We start from the raw sequence: 16,479 nt of genomic DNA on the forward strand, positions 1-16,479 counted from the left end.
AGAGGGGTGTGAAGGGGACAGACAGAGGGTGTTAATAGGGTCAGAGGGTGTTAGGGGGACAGACAGAGGGTGTGTATGGGGTCAGAGGGGTGTTAGGGGGGACAGACAGAGGGTGTGTATGGGGTGTGGGGGGGACAGACAGAGGGTGTGTATGGGTGTGGGGGGGAGACAGACAGAGGGTGTGTATGGAGTCAGAGGGGTGTGAGGGAGGACAGACAGAGGGTGTGATGGGGTAAGGGGTATGAGGGGGACAGACAGAGGGTGTGGATGGGGTGAGAGGGGTGTGAGGGAGGACAGACAGAGGTGTGTATGGGGTGAGGGGGGTGTGAGGGGGGACAGACAGAGGGTGTGGATGGGGTCAGAGGGGTGTGAAGGGGTGGACAGAGGGTGTGGATGGGGTAAGAGGGAGTGAGGGGAACAGACAGAGGGTGTGGATGGGGTGAGAGGGGTGTGAAGGGGTGGACAGACAGAGGGTGTGGATGGGGTGAGAGGGGTGTGAAGGGTGGACAGAGGGTGTGGATGGGACGGATGGAGACAGGGGTGTGAGGGGGACAGAGGGTCCAGGCAGAGGGCGCACACAGCGTCTCTGAGCCTGGCTCCCTGTCCCCGCAGGCTGCTGGAGTCCAAGCTGAAGGGGTTCCTGGACCGGCCGTACTCCTGGGAGACGTTAACTGACATCCCCAAGATTTTCTGGTTCTACCACAGCCCAGTCTCAGGTCCGTGCTGCTCCAAGCACTGTGGGGGAGGGGGCGGGGAGCCAACACCAGCACAGGGAGACCCCCGGCGCTGGGATCCCCCTTTCCTTCCCTGTGTCATCTGTGGGCCAACACACGGCCCCTCCAGGACAACTGGTCCTGCCACCCTCTGCCCCCACCAGGGCTCCCCTCAGGACTCCCAGCCCCCCCTACTCTAACGGCTAGACCCCAGTCCCCTCCCAGAGCTTGAGAGAGAACCCAGGAGTCCTGGCTCCCAGCCCCCACCCCCTGCTGAACACTTGGCTCCACTCCCCTCCTAGAGCCAGGGCAAAAAACCAAAAGTCCTCTCCCCCTGCCCCGCTCTAACAGTTAGTCCCAGAGGCAGGGAGAGAACCCAAGAGTCCTCGCTCCCAGCTCCCTGGCTCTAACCACTAGATCCCACTCCCCTCTGAGTGCTGAGTAGAGAACCCAGGAGTCCTGGCTCCCAGCTCCACACTACACACTCCCCACATAGGGCCAAGGAAAGGACCCAGGAGTCCTGGTTCTCTCTCCTGCCTGCCCCCGCTCTCACCACTAGACCCCACTCCCCCCACAGACCCAGGGAAAGAACCCAGGAGTCCTGGCTCCCAGTCCCCTGCTCTCACCACTAGACACCACTTCCCTCCCAGAGCCCGGGAGAGAACCCAGGAGTCCTGGCTTGCAGCCCCCTGCTCTAACCACCAGACCCCACTCCCCTGCCCAGGCGATGGGGTTTCATTTCAAGGGCTGGTGTGTGTCTGTATCCCCAGAGTACGTCATTGAGCACTGGCAGGAAGATGCTTTCTTCGGGTACCAGTATCTGAATGGGTTCAACCCGTTCTGATCCGGAAATGCACGGCGCTTCCCGAGAACTTCCCCGTGACGCAGGAGATGGTGGCCGGCTCTCTGGGGGAATCCACCAGCCTCCGGGAGGAGCTGCAGGTAACACCCCGCCCCCCGAAAATAATCAGAGCCTGGCTGAGTCCCAGCCCTGTCGAGTCCATCCTGCCCTCCTTCCCCGTGAACTCCTGCTGGTGGGAGCCCGGTGCTCTCTTCCCAAACTAAATTGTTTGTAGCATAGCTGGGTCTGGGTAACCAGCCGCCCCACCCCAGAGGTAGCTGCATCTCCGCACTGGGCAAGGGGTCCCTGAGTAACCAGCCGCCCCACCTCAGAAGTGGCTGCATCTCAGTGCTGGGTGAGGGATCCCTGCATAACCAGCCGCCCTGCCCCAGAGGTGGCTGCATCTCAGTGCTGGGTGAGGGATCCCTGCATAACCAGCCGCCTGCCCCAGAGGTGGCTGCATCTCAGTGCTGGGTGAGGGATCCCTGTATAACTAGCCGCCCCGCCCCAGAGGTGGCTGCATCTCAGTGCTGGGTGAGGGATCCCTGTATAACCAGCCGCCCCGCCCCAGAGGTGGCTGCATCTTAGTGCTGGGTGAGGGATCCCTGTATAACCAGCCGCCCCACCTCAGAGGTGGCTGCATCTCAGTGCTGGGTGAGGGATCCCTGTATAACAAGCCGCCCTGCCCCAGAGGTGGCTGCATCTCCGTGCTGGTGAGGGGATCCCTGTATAACCAGCCGCCCCGCCCCAGAGGTGGCTGCATTTTAATACTGGTAAGTTCTATGTGTGTGCTTGCTGGGACACTGCTGAAGGGAAGCTCACAGCCCTGGGAGCGGGGCACTGACCCTCCTCTGTTCTCCGTGACAGAGAGGGAGCATCTATCTAGCAGATTACAAGCTCCTGGAAGACATTCCCACCATTGAAGTGAACGGGCACCAGCAGTACGTCGCCGCACCCCTGTGCTTGCTGCACCAGAAACCCAGCGGGGAGGTCGTCCCCTTGGCCATCCAGGTGAGGGGTTTCTCTGCTCGCCAGCAGCTGAGCTGGGGTTTATCAGGGCACCTCCTGAGCCACCTGGGCCCCCTGCAACTAGGGAGCAACTGGGCTCCACCATTACAAAAGGCACAATTATTCTGTGGGCAGGGCCTGAGTGTGCCAGGCGCTGCACAGACCCAATGGACCCATTGCTCTGATCCAGTGGGTGAATGGGTCCACTGGGGGATATGGGGCTGGATGGGCCCATTGCACTGACCATCGGGGGGATACCAGGCTGGATGGGCCCATTGCTCTGATCCGAGGCGGGGGGGGAATACCGGGCTGGATGGGCCCATTGCTTTGACCCAGAGGGGATATCAGACTGGGTGGGCCCATTGCTCCGATCCAGGGGGATACCGGACTGGATGGGCCCAGTGCTCTGATCTGGAGGGGATACCGGGCTGGGTGGGCCCATTGCTTTGACCCAGAGGGGATACCGGGCTGGATGGGCCCATTGCTCTGACCCGGGTGGGGGGAGGAGGGAGGGAATACCGGGCTGGATGGGCCCATTGCTTTGACCCAGAGGGGAGACCAGACTGGGTGGGCCCATTGCTCCGATCCAGGGGGGATACCGAGCTGGATGGGCCCATTGCTCTGATCCGGGTGGGGGGAGGGGGGAGGGAATACCGGGCTGGATGGGCCCATTGCTCTGATCCGGGTGGGGGGAGGGGGGAGGGAATAGCGGGCTGGATGGGCCCATTGCTTTGACCCAGAGGGGAGACCAGACTGGGTGGGCCCATTGCTCCGATCCAGGGGGGATACCGAGCTGGATGGGCCCATTGCTCCGATCCAGGGGGAATACCGGGCTGGATGGGCCCATTGCAGAAAAGGACCTAGGGGTGACAGTGGACGAGAAGCTGGATACGAGTCAGCAGTGTGCCCTTGTTGCCAAGAAGGCCAATGGCATTTTGGGATGTATAAGTAGGGGCATAGCGAGCAGATCGAGGGACGTGATCGTTCCCCTCTATTCGACATTGGTGAGGCCTCATCTGGAGTACTGTGTCCAGTTTTGGGCCCCACACTTCAAGAAGGATGTGGATAAATTGGAGAGAGTCCAGCGAAGGGCAACAAAAATGATTAGGGGACTGGAACACATGAGTTATGAGGAGAGGCTGAGGGAGCTGGGATTGTTTAGCCTGCAGAAGAGAAGAATGAGGGGGGATTTGATAGCTGCTTTCAACTACCTGAAAGGGGGTTCCAGAGAGGATGGCTCTAGACTGTTCTCAATGGTAGCAGATGACAGAACGAGGAGTAATGGTCTCAAGTTGCAGTGGGGGAGGTTTAGATTGGATATTAGGAAAAACTTTTTCACTAAGAGGGTGGTGAAACACTGGAATGCGTTACCTAGGGAGGTGGTAGAATCTCCTTCCTTAGAGGTTTTTAAGGTCAGGCTTGACAAAGCCCTGGCTGGGATGATTTAACTGGGAATTGGTCCTGCTTCGAGCAGGGGGTTGGACTAGATACCTCCTGAGGTCCCTTCCAACCCTGATATTCTATGATTCTATGATTCTATGATTGCTTTGACCCAGAGGGGAGACCAGACTGGGTGGGCCCATTGCTCCGATCCAGGGGGGGGTACCGAGCTGGATGGGCCCATTGCTCCAATCCAGGGGGAATACTGGGCTGGATGGGCCCATTGCTTTGACCCAGAGGGGAGACCAGACTGGGTGGGCCCATTGCTCCGATCCAGGGGGGATACCGAGCTGGATGGGCCCATTGCTCTGACCCGGGTGGGGGGAGGGGGGAGGGGATACCGGGCTGGATGGGCCCATTGCTTTGACCCAGAGGGGAGACCAGACTGGGTGGGCCCATTGCTCCGATCCAGGGGGGATACCAGGCTGGGTGGGCCCATTGCTCTGATCCAGGGGGATACCGGGCTGGATGGGCCCACTGCTCTGACCCGGGGGGTACCGAACCCACTGCTCTGACCCGGGTGGGGGGAGTGGGGAGGGAATACCGGGCTGGATGGGCCCATTGCTTTGACCCAGAGGGGATATCAGACTGGGTGGGCCCATTGCTCCGATCCAGGGGGGATACCGGGCTGGGTGGACCCATTGCTCCGATCCAGGGGGGATACCGAGCTGGATGGGCCCATTGCTCTGATCCGGGTGGGGGGAGGGGGGAGGGAATACCGGGCTGGGTGGGCCCATTGCTCTGATCCAGGGGGGATACCGGGCTGGGTGGGCCCATTGCTCCGATCCAGGGGGGATACCGAGCTGGATGGGCCCATTGCTCTGATCCGGGTGGGGGGAGGGGGGAGGGAATACTGGGCTGGGTGGGCCCATTGCTCTGATCCAGGGGGGATACCGGGCTGGGTGGGCCCATTGCTCCGATCCAGGGGGGATACTGGGCTGGATGGGCCCATTGCTCTGATCCGAGGCGGGGGGGAATACCGGGCTGGATGGGCCCATTGCTCTGATCCGGGTGGGGGGAGGGGGGAGGGAATACCGGGCTGGGTGGGCCCATTGCTCCGATCCAGGGGGGATACCGGGCTGGATGGGCCCATTGCTCCGATCCGGGGGGGATACCGGGCTGGATGGGCCCATTGCTCTGACCCGGGGGAATACCGGGCTGGGTGGGCCCACTGCTCTGACCCGGGGGGTACTGAACCCAGTGCTCTGACCCAGCTCCCCCACAGCTCAGCCAGCGCCCAGGTCCCGACAGCCCCATCTTCCTGCCCAGTGACTCCGACTGGCTCTGGACTCTGGCCAAGACCTGGGTGCGCAGCTCCGAGTTCCACCTACACGAGGTCAGCTCCCACCTGCTCCGCGCCCACCTGCTGGCCGAGGTCTTCTCAGTGGCCACCCAGCGCCAGCTGCCCATGTGCCACCCCCTGTACAAGGTGAGGGGGGCGGAGCTGCTGTGGGGGGCGGGTCCATGGGGGGGCGGGGCCCCACTCCGCTTGGGGAGTCAGCCAATGGGAAGGCGGCGGGCAGCCAGTGTCCACACCCGGCACCTTATGCAAGGATCAAACAGGTGGCATCAGGGGTGGGGTGAGTCCCATTCCTGGCTACCCACTTCTGCAGGTGCTGGGACATGTTAAGGGAGTTGACCAAGGGTGCCCAGTTCTTCCTGTGCCTGGCTGGGGCACATGCCCCAGAGGTGCCCAGTCTGTGCCTTTGTGATGCTCAGAGAAGCCCAGTCGGATTTTGGATGCGTGAGTTTGAGAGGGCCCCAGCCGGGTGTGTCCCCCCGGAGCTATACACAGGAGTCACCCGTATCTCCGTGTGTGTGTTCTAGAAGTGCCCAGCTGTGTGTGTTTGGCACCTCCTCTCCAGCTGCTTCAGCCCCTACGCCTCTTCTCTTCCAGCTCCTGATCCCTCACACCCGGTTCTCCATCCACATCAATGTCCTGGCCCGGACCTTTCTCATCAGCTCCGGGGGCGTATTCGATCGGGTAAAGAGCAGATTGTCTCATCATGATAATATAATCCCTTGCTTGTAGCTGGTGCTTTTCACCCCTAGATCTCGAAGCACTTTACAAAGGACATCAGGAGCATTAGCTTCATTTTACAGATGGGGAAACTGAGGCAGAAGACAGGGACTTATTTGCCTAAGGTCACTCAGCATGCCTTTGGTAGAACCAGGCAGAGCTGGGTGCTAGCCCCGGGTGCTAGCCCCTAGGCCACACTGCCTCCCATAGCTTGTTCAGAAAGGAGGGAGAATGACCAAACTGCCCATCAAATCAACTACACCATTGCCCTTCCCAAACTCTACCCACCCAGCTCCGCCTCCAGCCTGCTCAGCCAATCAAACGCAAGGCAGAAGCAGCTCCTCCTGGTGGTCGGCGCTCATTGGCCACCTCACATCTGGGATCCAGCGAACATCCTTTTCCACACAAAGTTGGGCCCGTTGATAACTGAGATCAGATTTCAATCTGGTTTAGTGACACCCCCCCCCCCCCCGTGTGGATGCTCTTAATTCACTTTCACTGGAACCATTTCAACCCATGCACAATTAGCTCTTTTGTGGGCATGGCCCGAACCGCAGTTTCCTCCCTTCTGATTAGGGCGAGGCAGGGCGAGGGAACATGTTTTTCACTGAAAAATGGCCAGTGGGGAAAAATTAAAGGTTTTGCACTTAAAATGGTCGGCTTTCAAAAAAAAAGTTCATGGCATTTTTATGGCATTTTCCTTCATAATCGTGATTTTCCTTCCTTTGTTGCCTTTTGCTTCTTTTCCCTGAGATTCCCCGACTTCGTCCTTTCCCTGTTTTCCCGGCTCCTCTCCCCCAGCCTGCTTTTTCCTGGTTTTCCCGTTTTGTTCTTGGGTTTTCCCTTTTTTCTTGTTTTTTTTTTCTCTTTTCCCTTTTTTCTCTTGGTTTGTCTGGTTTTTCTTGGGGTTTTTTTTTCCATTTTTTCTTGGATTTTCCATTTTTTCCCATGGGGTTTTCCCTTTTTCTTTGTTTCTCTCTTCACTTCTTTTTCTTGATTTGTCTGTTTTTTCTTGGTTTTTCCATTTTTTCTTGGGTTTCCCCTTTTCCTTGTTCTTCCCCCCTCTTTTCCCCTTTTTTCTTATTTTTTCACTTCTTTTTCTTGTTTTTTTTCTTGTTTCCCCCCATTGTTCATCTTAATTAGTTTTTCCTGCTGTCCTCCCTTTTTTCCTTCTCCTTCTTCCTTTTGTCCCCCGTGTCCCCAGTTCCTTTTATTTTCCTGGTCACTTTCATTAGTGAACATATTTTGGGAGGGAAAATCAATTGTCACCAAAGGATTTCGTAAGTGTGATTCCCAGTGCGGCCCCAGACCCTGGGGAATTAACGCAATTCCAGTGTCCTCCCGCCTCCCCTGGGGCCTGCTGCTCCGTGGCAGTCACTCCCAGCGGGCCCGGGCCGGGTCTGTATTCCACAGGCCATAGCGACTGGGCGCCCAGGCCTCGCCGAGCTCCTCCGCAAGGGCCTGGAGAACCTGACCTACACCGCGCTCTGCCTTCCCGATGACATCCAGGAGCGCGGGGTGGGCTCAGTCCAGCACTACTACTACAGGGATGATGGGCTCAAGATCTGGGCGGCTATAGAGAGGTGAGGGGTGCTGGGGGGTGGGGGGTGGGGAGGAGAGATGAAGACAAATGTAGGGGAAGGGGTTAGACCTAGTGAAATCAGAGGGGGCAAAGTGTTGGGGCTCTGAGTGTGGAGGGGATCAGGGGCAGGGCCCCGTGGGAGTCCAGGTCCTGTATGGGAGGGAGCCCTGCATACTGGGCTTGTTCTGCTGGGATCCAGCGAACGTCCTTTACCACACAAAGTTGGGCCCGTTGATAACTGAAATCAGATTTCAATCCGGTTTAGTGACAATGTGGAAGCTCTTAATTCACTTTCACTGAAACCACTTCAACGCGATCCCAATCGAAGAACAGCCCAAATGAGACCGTCAGCCCCAGGATCTGCTGCCGGTTCATAGAACCACAGAAGATCAGGGTTGGAAGAGACCTCAGGAGGTATCTAGTCCAACCCCCTGCTCAAAGCAGGACCAACCCCAACTAAATCTTGAGTAGTGGTCTCAAGTTGCAGCGGGGGAGGTTTAGGTTGGACATTAGGAAACACTATTTCACTAGGAGGGTGGTGAAGCACTGGAATGGGTTCCCCAGGGAGGTGGTGGAATCTCCATCCTTAGAGGTTTTAAGGCCCGGCTTGACAAAGCCCTGGCTGGGATGATTTAGTTGGGGTTGGTCCTGCTTTGAGCAGGGGACTGGACTAGATGCCTCCTGAGGTTCCCTTCCAACCCTGATATTCTATGATTCTATGAAATCATCCCACCCAGGGCCTTAAAAACCTCTAAGTTCAATTAACTTGCTTTAAATTCACTTCTGTGCTTAACCCGGGGCAAGTCTCCATTTAGAGGGTAACATTTTCCAAAGTGCCCACACGGTCAAAGGACTAAGGGTTTTTTTTGGTGGGTTGGCAATTTTGGAAAGTATAAATAAATAAATTAATTAAATAAAATCGTTTTAGGGTGGCCCCAAGCTGACAATTTTCAAAATGTTCAGCCCCTCGAAAAATCACACCCCAAAAATAAAATTCCTTTCAGGTCAAATGAAACATTTTGTTTTGTGTCAGTTGACCTGATTTGTTTCCATTTGGAGCATTTCGAAACTTTTTTGATTTTTTTAAAAAAAATTAATTTCCAGGACTTTTTGAACAACAACAAAATTTAATTTTTCGGGGCGGTTTCCAGATTTTCGGATGGTTTGTTTTTTCAGCACAAGATCTGGCAACACCGAATTCATTTGCAAACTCTTTCAGGGTCACCGCCACTTCATTTTGTACCCCCCAAAAGTTCCAGCCCAAACCAGGAGCGCCAGAAACTCCCTAGAAGTAGGGGGGCCACCGGTGCTTGTACTGTGGCCCCGCCCCCACTCCATCCCTCCCCTGCAAGGCTCCGCCCTCATTCCGCCTCTTCCCTGAGGCCCTGCCCCTGCTTGCTTCTCTCCGCCCCCCTCCCCACGTCACTTCCCCTTAAGGCGGGTAAAAAGCGATGGGGTCATGGAAGTGAAGTTGAAGGGGAGCAGGAATAGCTCTGTGGAGACTGGAGGGGGGGGGCCCTGGCTTGTCCTAGGGGAGAGCCTCTCACCATGGACCCCGGCATCCGGGCTGACCCGATTCCCCTTTAACTCTCCCAGCTTTGTCTCCGGCATCGTGGGGATCTACTACCAGACCAGCCTCTCGGTGCAGAGTGACCACGAGCTGCAGGCGTGGGTGGGCGAGATATTCACCAAGGGATTCCTCGGCCGACAGGCATCGGGTGAGAGGGCGGGGGCAGCTAGCGGGCAGCGATCTCTGGGCCTGGGGTCACAGGCGCCGCTGAGGGGTCCTCCCTCCCACCCCCAAGAACCAGCCCCCGTTAAGGAGTCTCCAAACCCCAAGGCGCTCGTGAAAACATCAGCCACGGCCTAGGCGTGACGCCTGCCGTGCGACAGCCGTGGGTCGCCCGCACGCCTCCACGTGGCTTTTAGCTCACGCGGTAGAGGCTCATGCACTAAGCTCCGGAGGGCCCCGGTTCGATCCCGCCCACCGAGTCTGTCGGTGTTACACGTGCACTCGCAGTAGTGAGGCTGGTATTGCACTGGCCCAGCATCACCCCTGGCAGGGGGAGCGGAGACGGGAGGCTCCCAGCCAGGGGCAGGGGAGGGGGCCCCAGTCCCATGCTCACCAGTCCATCCCTCCCCGGCAGGCGTCCCCTCGACTCTGGGCACCGCGGCCGAGCTGACCAAGTACCTGACCATGGTGATCTTCACCTGCTCCGCCTATCACGCTGCGGTCAACGCCGGGCAGGTGGGTGAGGGCCGCCCGCCCTGTCCCCCTCTTGGAGGGGGTGTCTCTTTCCTTCTCCCCCTTTCCTTTCCTTACACCAGTGTCCCTGCCCTTGGGCCCCAGTCTGTCCCCTCCTGCCCTTTGGGGCCCATTGGGTACGCCCCATACTTTGGGGTCTGAGATTTGGTGGCTCATGCCCAGGAGTTACTGTGGCTTAAAGTCCACTCTAGCCCAGGTGGAGTTGCTGGGAGCCAGGACTCCTGGGTTCTCTCCCTGGCTCTTGGAGGGGAGTGGGGTTTAGTGGTTACAGCAGGAGGGGCTGGGAGCCAGGACTCCTGGGTTCCCTCCCCAGCTCTGGGAGAAGAGTGGGGTCTAGTGGTTAGAGCGGGGAGGGAGCCAGGACTCCTGGGTTCTATTCCTGGCTTTGTCAAGCATCTTGCACATGTTCCGTCCCCTCCCTCTGAAAATTTTTTTTAGAAAATTTTCATTTCCTTTGTAATTTTTCCATTTTTCAACAAAATGAATCTAAATGAAAATCCATGACAGAGATCAGGGCCCAGTCATGCCAGGGGCTGCACAGACCCCCCCTGACCGAGATCGGGTCCCCCGTTGTGCCAGGCACTGCACAGTGACATGGTGAGAGATGGTCCCTGACCCAAAGAGCTCACCCTCTAGGTAGATAAAACAGACAACGGGAAGAATTATCACCTCCCTTGTACAGATGGGGAAATTGAGTCACAAAGCCATTTGGTGCCTTGCCTGGTGGCACAGAGGGAGATCATGGAGTCACTGGGACTGGACTCCTGGATTCTCTCATAACCTTGCCAGCCAAGCTCCCTGGTGGGATCTAACCTCTGGCTTCCCTTTCCCGGCCCCAGTTCGAGCTGGCAGTCTTCATGCCCAATTACCCGTCATCCATGCGGAAGCCGCCGCCCCGGAACAAGGCCAAGGTGACCCTGAAGGAGTTCCTGGACACCATCCCCGAGATGAACACCACCAGCCTGATCCTCTCTGTCCTCTGGGTGCTGCGTAATGAGGATCAGGACATGGTGAGAGTGGGGCTGCTAGGGCTGATGGAGCAAGAAGCGGGGACCCTGGATCGGGGGGGGGGGGTCTTTCAGGAGGGGAGCCCCCACTCTGAATCCTTCAGTATTGGATTGGGGGTGTGTGTCCTTCACTGCCTCTGAAACACCCACAGAGGGGCCAGACCTCAGCTGGTGTCAGTGGGCGTCTCTCCATTGGAGTCAATGGGGCCAGACCTCAGCTGGTGTCAATGGGCGTCTCTCCATTGGAGTCAATGGGGCCAGATCCCGGCTGGTGTCAATGGGCGTCTCTCCATTGGAGTCAATGGGGCCAGATCCCGGCTGGTGTCAATGGGCGTCTCTCCATTGGAGTCAATGGGGCCAGATCCCGGCTGGTGTCAATGGGCGTCTCTCCATTGGAGTCAATGGGGCCAGATCCCGGCTGGTGTCAATGGGCATCTCTCCATTGGAGTCAATGGGGCCAGATCCCAGCTGGTGTCAATGGGCATCTCTCCATTGGAGTCAATGGGGCCAGACCCCGGCTGGTGTCAATGGGCGTCTCTCCATTGGAGTCAATGGGGCCAGATCCCGGCTGCTGTCAATGAGCGTCTCTCCATTGGAGTCAATGGGGCCAGCTCCCGGCTGGTGTCAATGGGCATCTCTCCATTGGAGTCAATGGGGCCAGCTCCCGGCTGGCGTTAATGGGCATCTCTCCATTGGAGTCAATGGGGCCAGATCCTGGCTGGTGTCAATGGGCATCTCTCTATTGGAGTCAATGGGGCCAGATCCTCAGCTGATGTCAATCGTCAGCTGCTGATTTGAGGACATGGACCCAGCATTTCAGCCCCTTTCCTGTTACCCTCTCGGGACATGGTGGGGGTGGACAGCCGCTGTGCCGACAGGGAGGAAATGTCCCCAAAGTGACATGCATGTGATCATTGTTTAGAGGCCTGGGGCCTATCAGAAGAGGTGGGGAGAGGTCTTTCCCTATGGAGACGGGTTCGACCACTGTTCAGACATAAAGTACTCTCCAGTTCTCTCCATAGACCCAGCTCACCCTGAGCATTGTTAAACATTTCTGACCCAAGCCGTTTAACCAAAATTTTGGACCCTGCAGTTAGAATTGTAGAAGTGTAAGACTGGAAGGGACCTGGAACAGTCACCTAGTCCAGTCCCCTGCACTCAAGGCAAATGTATTATCTATGCTGTAGTTGGGGTTGGTCCTGCTTTGAGCAGGGGGTTGGAGTAGATACCTCCTGAGGTCTCTTCCAACCCTGATCTTCTATGGTTCTATGATCTAGACTATCCTTGACAGGTGTCTGATCAACCTGCTCTTAAAAATCTCCAATGACAGAGGTGGGTGAATCTGTGACTTTTTTGGTTTGTTAGACAAGGTGGGAGAGGGAATATCTCTTCTTGGACCAACTTCTGTCGGTGAGAGAGACAAACTTTCGAGCTCTTTCACCAAGGAAAGTTGGTCCAATAAAAGATATTCCCTCCGGCATCTTGTCTCTCTGATATCCTGGGACCAACACGGCTACAATAGCGCTGCCATTGTCGATGATTTCGAGAAGTTGAAAATGAATCGTTTTGGGGTCAAACCCAACCTGTTGTTCAACCCGAAAGCAACATTTCCTTTCGATTCTGAGCATTTTTGTGCGTGGACGTTTCAGAACGTTCGACACAAAAAGCCATTTGGAACTGAAAATGGGTTGCAAACTCGAAATGGGTCACATTTTTTTTCAGTATTATTTTTAAATTAACTCTTTGGCAAAAGGGATAATTCAGAAAATATTCTGGTGTCCCCAAACGTCCATTTTTTCTCAAAAAAAAGAGAAAAGTTTGGGTGGAAAATGATTACTCAGGGGCTGGCGTGGATTGTTTCCATCAGGAGGAGACATTGGTGGTGGACCCAGGTGTTTCTTTGCTGGAATTGTGTTTATTTGCAAAGTCTGGAGGACTCAAAGAACAGGAGGCAATTTCCTTGCTCACAGTTCCAAGCCTCCTTCCAACTAGCACTCAGCCCAAAAACTTTCTCTCTCTCTCGGCTTTGTCCGGAGCCACACCCCCAAAGCTTGTTCTGGCTGTCTCCTTGGCTCTGTGCTGCTTCAGTGTCTGTTTCTCTCGCGTGCAAAGCTCCACCAGTCAGTGCCCCAGCCCTTGCCTTTGCTATCTCAATCCCCCGAGAAAACCTCTCTTCTCTACTCCAGCCTTGGAGTAATAAGAATGCAGCCCTGGAGTAGATCCTGGAGGGGGGTCAGTGATTTTGATGCCTCTGTATTCACCACTCTCCCTGTTCCCTTCCAGAGACCCCTGGGGACATACCCTGAGGAGCACTTTACCGAACACGGGCCAAAGCAGCTCATGGCTGCCTTCCAGGATCGCCTAGCAGAGATCTCCCGGGAAATTGAGGAGAGGAACCAGTCACTAGCTCTGAGCTACAACTACATGTATCCCCCTAACATAGAGAACAGCACAGCCATATAACACCCAGAGGCGCCACCCCTCCAGCTGCCCCATGATGGAGAACCCCTCACCCAGACACCCACCACTGAGTGCCCCCCGCAGGAACAGGCCACAGCATCTCCACAGCCAAATGCTCGCCGGCATCCGGAGAACATACACCCAGCCGATGGAGCAATGGGGAACCACACCTGCTGGGGATCCGGCCCCATTGACTCCAAAGAAGAGACGCCCATTGACACCTGCTGGGGATCCGGCCCCATTGACTCCAAAGAAGAGACGCCCATTGACACCAGCTGGGGATCCGGCCCCATTGACTCCAATGGAGAGACGCCCATTGACACCAGCTGGGGATCCAGCCCCATTGACTCCAATGGAGAGACGCCCATTGACACCAGCTGGGGATCCAGCCCCATTGACTCCAATGGAGAGACGCCCATTGACACCAGCTGGGGATCCAGCCCCATTGACTCCAATGGAGAGACGCCCATTGACACCAGCTGGGGATCCAGCCCCATTGACTCCAATGGAGAGACGCCCATTGACACCAGCTGGGGATCCAGCCCCATTGACTCCAATGGAGAGACGCCCATTGACACCAGCTGGGGATCCAGCCCCATTGACTCCAATGGAGAGACGCCCATTGACACCAGCTGGGGATCCAGCCCCATTGACTCCAATGGAGAGATGCCCATTGACACCAGCTGGGGATCCAGCCCCATTGACTCCAATGGAGAGACGCCCATTGACACCAGCTGGGGATCCGGCCCCATTGACTCAAATGGAGACATGCCCATTGACACCAGCTGGGGATCCAGACCCATTGACTCCAATGGAGAGAAGCCCATTGACACCAGCTGGGATCTGGCCCCATTGACTTTGATAGAGAGACGCCCGTTGACACCAGCTGGGGAACTGCCCAGGGCCTCCATAAATCCCCAGTTTCATAGCAGTCTCACAGGGCTCCCTTGCTTCCGGGTTTCACACCAGTGAAGGAGCGGGTGTTTACATTGCCTGTTGTACTCAAGGCAAATCCCGTGGACAGGTGTTGTCATTTCCGAGTATCAAGGTGCCAAGTCTCCTTATTAGGAAATCATTTCCTGTACACGCCTCCTTATCATTTCCTTCCATTCCCCACCCACTTGCCTGGGATGACGTCTTGGTTCAGCTGCTCATCCCTCTATCAGGAGATGTGGCCACACTGGACCATGGTCTCCGTCCCCTTGTGAGTTGGTTTATTCTGCACGGAGACACATTGCTGGGTGAAGGTGGCCTGCACTTCTGTCATCACGTCCAATATTTGCAAAAGTGGTTTGAGAATCTGGGGGTCCAGGTTAAGGGTCCTGAAGAGTTAGAATCATAGAATCATAGAATCATAGAATATCAGGGTTGGAAGGGACCCCAGAAGGTCATCTAGTCCAACCCCCTGCTCAAAGCAGGACCAATTCCCAGTTAAATCCTCCCAGCCAGGGCTTTGTCAAGCCTGACCTTAAAAACCTCTAAGGAAGGAGATTCTACCACCTCCCTAGGTAACGCATTCCAGTGTTTCACCACCCTCTTAGTGAAAAAGTTTTTCCTAATATCCAATCTAAACCTCCCCCACTGCAACTTGAGACCATTACTCCTCGTTCTGTCATCTGCTACCATTGAGAACAGTCTAGAGCCATCCTCTTTGGAACCCCCTTTCAGGTAGTTGAAAGCAGCTATCAAATCCCCCCTCATTCTTCTCTTCTGCAGGCTAAACAATCCCAGCTCCCTCAGCCTCTCCTCATAACTCATGTGTTCCAGTCCCCTAATCATTTTTGTTGCCCTTCGCTGGACTCTCTCCAATTTATCCACATCCTTCTTGAAGTGTGGGGCCCAAAACTGGACACAGTACTCCAGATGAGGCCTCACCAATGTCGAATAGAGGGGAACGATCACGTCCCTCGATCTGCTCGCTATGCCCCTATTTATACATCCCAAAATGCCATTGGCCTTCTTGGCAACAAGGGCACACTGCTGACTCATATCCAGCTTCTCGTCCACTGTCACCCCTAGGTCCTTTTCCGCAGAACTGCTGCCTAGCCATTCGGTCCCTAGTCTGTAGCTGTGCATTGGGTTCTTCCGTCCTAAGTGCAGGACCCTGCACTTATCCTTATTGAACCTCATCAGATTCCTTTTGGCCCAATCTTCCAATTGGTCTAGGTCCTTCTGTATCCTATCCCTCCCCTCCAGCGTATCTACCACTCCTCCCAGTTTAGTATCATCCGCAAATTTGCTGAGAGTGCAATCCACACCATCCTCCAGATCATTTATGAAGATATTGAATAAAACCGGCCCCAGGACCGACCCTTGGGGCACTCCACTTGATACCGGCTGCCAACTAGACATGGAGCCATTGATCACTACCCGTTGAGCCCGACAATCTAGCCAGCTTTCTACCCACCTTATAGTGCATTCATCCAGCCCATACTTCCTTAACTTGCTGACAAGAATACTGTGGGAGACCGTGTCAAAAGCTTTGCTAAAGTCAAGAAACAATACATCCACTGCTTTCCCTTCATCCACAGAACCAGTAATCTCATCATAAAAGGCGATTAGATTAGTCAGGCATGACCTTCCCTTGGTGAATCCATGCTGGCTGTTCCTGATCACTTTCCTCTCATGCAAGTGCTTCAGGATTGATTCTTTGAGGACCTGCTCCATGATTTTTCCAGGGACTGAGGTGAGGCTGACGGGCCTGTAGTTCCCAGGATCTTCCTTCTTCCCTTTTTTAAAGATTGGCACTACATTAGCCTTTTTCCAGTCATCCGGGACTTCCCCCGTTCGCCACGAGTTTTCAAAGATAACAAAGATATCAAAGATATCAAAGTTGATTGAAGACACCTTAAGAAAGTTGATTTTCCCAAAGGGACATGTTCTGCTCAAAACCGTGGCCTCTTTAAGGCGCATCAGAAACAGAGGCACCCGTAGTTTTCCACGTCTTAGATTCATAGATCCCAAGGCCAGCAGGGACTATTGTGATCATCTACTCTGACCTCCTGTATGACACAGGACAGAAAACTTCCCCCAAACAATTCCCGTTTCAACTTGGGCATCTTCGTCTCATTTCTTTGCTCCTCGTTGAGCTTGAGAACGTCTTGGGGATGAGTCTGTCCTGTTTGTCAGCTGTCTGAGCAGT

The 16,479-nt window shown here is 55.5% G+C and overlaps 1 protein-coding gene across 1 annotated transcript in view; it reads left to right on the top strand.

Annotated features, from left to right (window-relative positions):
- Nucleotides 1-13,426, top strand: part of LOC140904143 (hydroperoxide isomerase ALOXE3-like) — a 21,435-nt gene extending 8,009 nt beyond the window's left edge. Inside the window, 11 exon segments of the mRNA XM_073326455.1 lie at nt 582-716; nt 1,484-1,540; nt 1,543-1,655; nt 2,422-2,565; nt 5,228-5,431; nt 5,900-5,986; nt 7,436-7,605; nt 9,201-9,322; nt 9,752-9,852; nt 10,710-10,880; nt 13,161-13,426. Of these exon segments, the coding sequence (XP_073182556.1) occupies nt 582-716; nt 1,484-1,540; nt 1,543-1,655; nt 2,422-2,565; nt 5,228-5,431; nt 5,900-5,986; nt 7,436-7,605; nt 9,201-9,322; nt 9,752-9,852; nt 10,710-10,880; nt 13,161-13,340 (1,484 nt within the window). The 3' untranslated portion in view covers nt 13,341-13,426.
- Nucleotides 13,427-16,479: the final 3,053 nt, after the last annotated feature.

This window comes from Lepidochelys kempii, chromosome 28 (genome assembly GCF_965140265.1).
Source record: "Lepidochelys kempii isolate rLepKem1 chromosome 28, rLepKem1.hap2, whole genome shotgun sequence".
NCBI classification, from domain to species: Eukaryota; Metazoa; Chordata; order Testudines; family Cheloniidae; genus Lepidochelys; species Lepidochelys kempii.